This window comes from Simochromis diagramma, unplaced genomic scaffold (assembly GCF_900408965.1).
Source record: "Simochromis diagramma unplaced genomic scaffold, fSimDia1.1 OVJJ01000553.1, whole genome shotgun sequence".
In the NCBI taxonomy this organism is placed as follows: Eukaryota; Metazoa; Chordata; class Actinopteri; order Cichliformes; family Cichlidae; genus Simochromis; species Simochromis diagramma.
This window is the reverse complement of record NW_024387095.1, coordinates 2739320-2743611: the sequence shown is the minus strand read 5'-3', so window position 1 is coordinate 2743611 and position 4292 is coordinate 2739320. Positions and strand designations below refer to the sequence as shown.

Sequence of the window (4292 nt, the reverse complement as noted above, 5' to 3'; positions counted from 1 at the left end):
GGCTGGATGAATGAATGAATGAATGAATGAATGAATGAATGAATGAATGAATGAATGAACAAAGGGCTGGCTGGCTAACTGAACATACAGACAACACTAACATCAGACGTACATCAATGACACGGCAGAGAACTGGTAAAACCGAGGAACTTAAATACACAGGTTGAATGATGACAATGATTGGAAACAGGTGAGTACAGGGCTGAACATAATCTGACTAATGACACGGGAGACAAGCTGACACGGGGAAAAAACAGGAAGTGAGAACATTAATGTGGCGAACTAAACTGAACATGAACAAACTGAAATCACTGGGTCAACGACCCAGGAACCCTGACAGTACCCCCCCCCCTTCAAAGGCCGGCACCCGACGGCCAAAAGAAAAAAAACCAGAACAGGGTGGGCGGAGGGGGCCTAGGACGGAGGGACGGAGTCCACACAGAGCCAGTTCAGGCGGGCGGCCACACGGCCAGTGGCTGAGCCCATACAGTTCAGGTGGGCGGCCACGCGGCCAGTGGCTGAGCCCATACAGTTCAGGTGGGCGGCCACGCGGCCGGCAGAGACGCTGAAGTCGATCCGGTGGGCGGCAGCGAGGAAGACGGCGGCGGCCACTGAGCCGGTGCGGTGGTCGACCACGCCGGCGACGAGGAGAAGGCAGCCAAGGAGCAGCTGCAGAAGGCGGCGCGGGAGCCGGCGGAGACTGAGGAGCAGCTGTAGGGCCAGGCAAAGCAGAAGCCGAAGCTGAGTCTGAGGCCGGACCAGGCAAAGCAGAAGTCGAGGCTGAGTCTGAGGCCGGACCAGGCGAAGCAGAAGCAGAGGCAGAGTCTGAGGCCGGACCAGGCGAAGCAGAAGCAGAGGCAGAGTCTGAGGCCGGACCAGGCGAAGCAGAAGCAGAGGCAGAGTCTGCGGCCGGACCAGGCGAAGCAGAAGCAGAGTCTGAGGCCGGACCAGGCGAAGCAGAAGCAGAGGCAGAGTCTGAGGCCGGACCAGGCGAAGCAGAAGCCGAGGCAGAGTCTGAGGCCGGACCAGGCGAAGCAGAAGCAGAGGCAGAGTCTGAGGCCGGACCAGGCGAAGCAGAAGCAGAGGCAGAGTCTGCGGCCGGACCAGGCGAAGCAGAAGCAGAGGCAGAGTCTGAGGCCGGACCAGGCGTAGCAGAAGCAGAGGCAGAGGCCGGACCAGGCGTAGCAGAAGCAGAGGCCGGACCAGGCGTGGCAGAAGCAGAGGCCGGACCAGGCGTGGCAGAAGCAGAGGCTGGACCAGGCGAGGCACAGGCTGAAGCTGGACCAGGCGTAGCAGAAGCAGAGCTAGGTGACAGCGAGGCAGCCGCAGGTAGTGGCTGGACGGGCTCCTCGGGCCCTCCAGCTGACGTGGCAGGAGGCTGGACGGGCCCCTCGGACCCTCCAGCGGAGACGGGAGGCTGAACGGGCTCCTCGGGCCCTCCAGCTGACAAGGCATGAGGCTGGTGCGGTCCTCCTGAACCCCCAGCTGACGAGGAAGGTTGCTGGACGGGCTCCTCGGGCCCTCCAGCTGACGAGGCATGAGGCTGGACGGGCTCCTCGGGCCCTCCAGCGAAAACGGTCTCAGAACCAGTGGGTACTGGAGCCCCTGGCACACACAGGACAGAACCAGCAGGTGCGGGGACCTCTGGCAGGGAAGCGGCCGGGCCAGCGGGTGCGGAAACCCCTGGCTGAGAAGCAAGGTAGCTCACAGCTGGCTCTGGGTGCTGTGGCTGCAGGTCCGGGAACTGAACAGGATGGTGGACGGGCGACTGGACTACTGACTGGAGGACAGGAGGCGACTGGACTACAGGGGACTGGAGGGCAGGCGGCGACTGGACTACAGGGGACTGGAGGGCAGGAGCGGACTGGACTACAGGGGACTGAAGGGCAGGAGACTGGACTACAGGGGACTGGAGTGGAAGCTGAACAGCAGGTGAGGGAACTGACTGGAGTGGAGATGCTAAGGGATGAACAGAGGTAGGCGAGGCTGACGACGGAGCTGAGGTTGGTGTGGCCGATGGCTGAGCTAAAGACTGAGCTAGACAGGGAGATAGAGCTACAGCCTGGGCTAGTAAAGCTGGTGCCTGAGCAGGGGACACTTCAGCTAGCCTAACCAGGGATAGTGCGAGGGCGTGAAAAGCTGGATCAGGAGGTGGATGAAGAGGTGAAGTAGCAGGTGGACCGGTTAGCTCTTCCAAGCCTCCAGGGAGGTCAAGCTGGGTTCTGGTTGCCCTCAGCCTGGGCGCTGGGACAGGCACGGAAGGTGGCTGGACACCAGTCACCCCCACCCGTGAAACAGGAGCGGGTGTGGAGGTGGACTGGATCGCAGCTGCCCTCCTCCTGGGAGCTGGCACTGGTGTGGGTGTGGGCTGGGCCCTAGTCCTCTGAGGAGGTGAAACGGCTGAAGAGGAAGGCCAAATCTGGGCCGCTGCGCTGGTAGGAAAAGGCTGAATGATGGGTGTGGAAACGGTGACTGGGTGTGTGGTACTGGAAGGTTTCTCTGGGATTATTCTGGTCCTCCTGCCACCACTATTTACAGTCTTTAATTGAACGGTCGTCGAGGGTGTTGAAGTGCGGATATTGTCCTTAATAAATCCCAGCTCAGAGGGAGCAGAGCTGAAAAATTCTTCCCAGTCTACATCCTCCTCCAGGAGGGAAACACCCCACGGATCAGGGATAAGTTTGCTATTTGTTTTAAGTGAAGAGTCGAATGTGGAGGGTGGAAGACAGTTGCTGGAACTCACCATCTGAAAACAGTCCATGTTATGGCGGCGTGTGTGCCGCCTTCTCCGGGAAGAGGCAGCGGGCGGGGTACACAGCCGAGCCTCTGGCACGGGAGCCTCCATTGAGCCGAGGTGCGAGGCGGAGCCGCCGTGCCATGGCGAGGTTGAAGGTCCGGTGAGTAAAGCGGCTGGCGGGCGAGCGAAGAGCGGAGTGGCGGGAGAGCGAGCGGCCGAAGCTTGGCCTGCGACGCCCACTCTCCGCGGCGAATGCTCCGATGCAGTAGAGGCAGCAGGCGGAAAAACGCGGCGTCCTCGAGGCCCGCCCAGAGCCAGACGAGTCCCCTCAAAGACGTGCTCCCTCTCTGAGAAGAACCGCTGTTTCCACCTGAGCTTCTCCGCCCAAATGGAGAGCGCTGCGTCCTGCCGCTCGAAAAGGTCCGAGTCCGCTGGGTCAAAAGCGTGTCTTCTTGGCACGGGTCGTGTCATTCTGTCAGGAGTAGTGTCGTGGACGAGAGAAGGAGGACCCAATCGCTGGACTCACAGGCAGGTAGGTGAAGGTGGATGTTTATTGCCGAAGGAGTGAGAAAACAGTACAGAGGGAGGAAATGGCTGGCTGGCTGGCTGGATGGATGGATGAATGGATGAATGAATGAATGAATGAATGAATGAATAAAGGACTGGCTGGCTAACTGAACATACAGACGACACTAACATCAGACGTACATCAATGACACGGCAGAGAACTGGTAAAACCGAGGAACTTAAATACACAGGTTGAATGATGACAATGATTGGAAACAGGTGAGTACAGGGCTGAACATAATCTGACTAATGACACGGGAGACAAGCTGACACGGGGAAAAAACAGGAAGTGAGAACATTAATGTGGCGAACTAAACTGAACATGAACAAACTGAAATCACTGGGTCAACGACCCAGGAACCCTGACACATACACTTTCAACACCACACTTTTCATGTGTGTATGGTCTAATCTAGACTCGGGAACCTTGGCTTAATGTTTTGAGTTGATGACCACATTCGTGTCATTCACTTCACCAGATTGCCATTGTAAGGTAAGTGTGGCCAGATAATGAAAAGTTACCCTGCGTTTGCTGTGTAGTACAGGCCTCTAAATTCACGTTTTCCACATTTAAAAACTATATGATAGTGATGTGCGGATCGATACTGAAATATCGATTCCTCCGATACCAATCATCTATGTTCTAGAATCGATTCTCACATTAAAATATCGATATTTTAGTAATTTAGGGTAAATTTGTAGTTTATCATTAACAGGAACACAGTGGAAAGAAACTATTTCATTCGGATTGTCTACAATTGGAAGGAACTACTTCCTCTTCCACCTTTCATAGTCATGTGCAAAATATGGCTGTATAAATGTGGCAGCCCCTTGGCGTGCGCACTCACAACAATGGCTGAGCGTAATTGGAGTTATGTGCGAACATATTTTACATCCACAAACAGCCGAGACGTGGTTTGCGATACATGTGGCAAGAAAGTGAGGTGTTGTGGCAACACCAAAAATTTGTCAAACACCTCAGAGTAAG

The 4292-nt window shown here is 56.3% G+C and overlaps 1 protein-coding gene across 1 annotated transcript; it reads right to left on the bottom strand.

The window, feature by feature from the left end:
• Positions 1-414: 414 nt before the first annotated feature.
• Positions 415-3208, bottom strand: LOC120742858 (proline-rich protein 36-like). Its single transcript, XM_040046328.1, has 2 exons — positions 1506-3208; positions 415-700 (listed from the first exon to the last, which is right to left on the bottom strand). Exons 1-2 carry the CDS (start codon positions 3206-3208, stop codon positions 415-417), a joined length of 1989 nt encoding a protein of 662 aa, XP_039902262.1.
• Positions 3209-4292: the final 1084 nt, after the last annotated feature.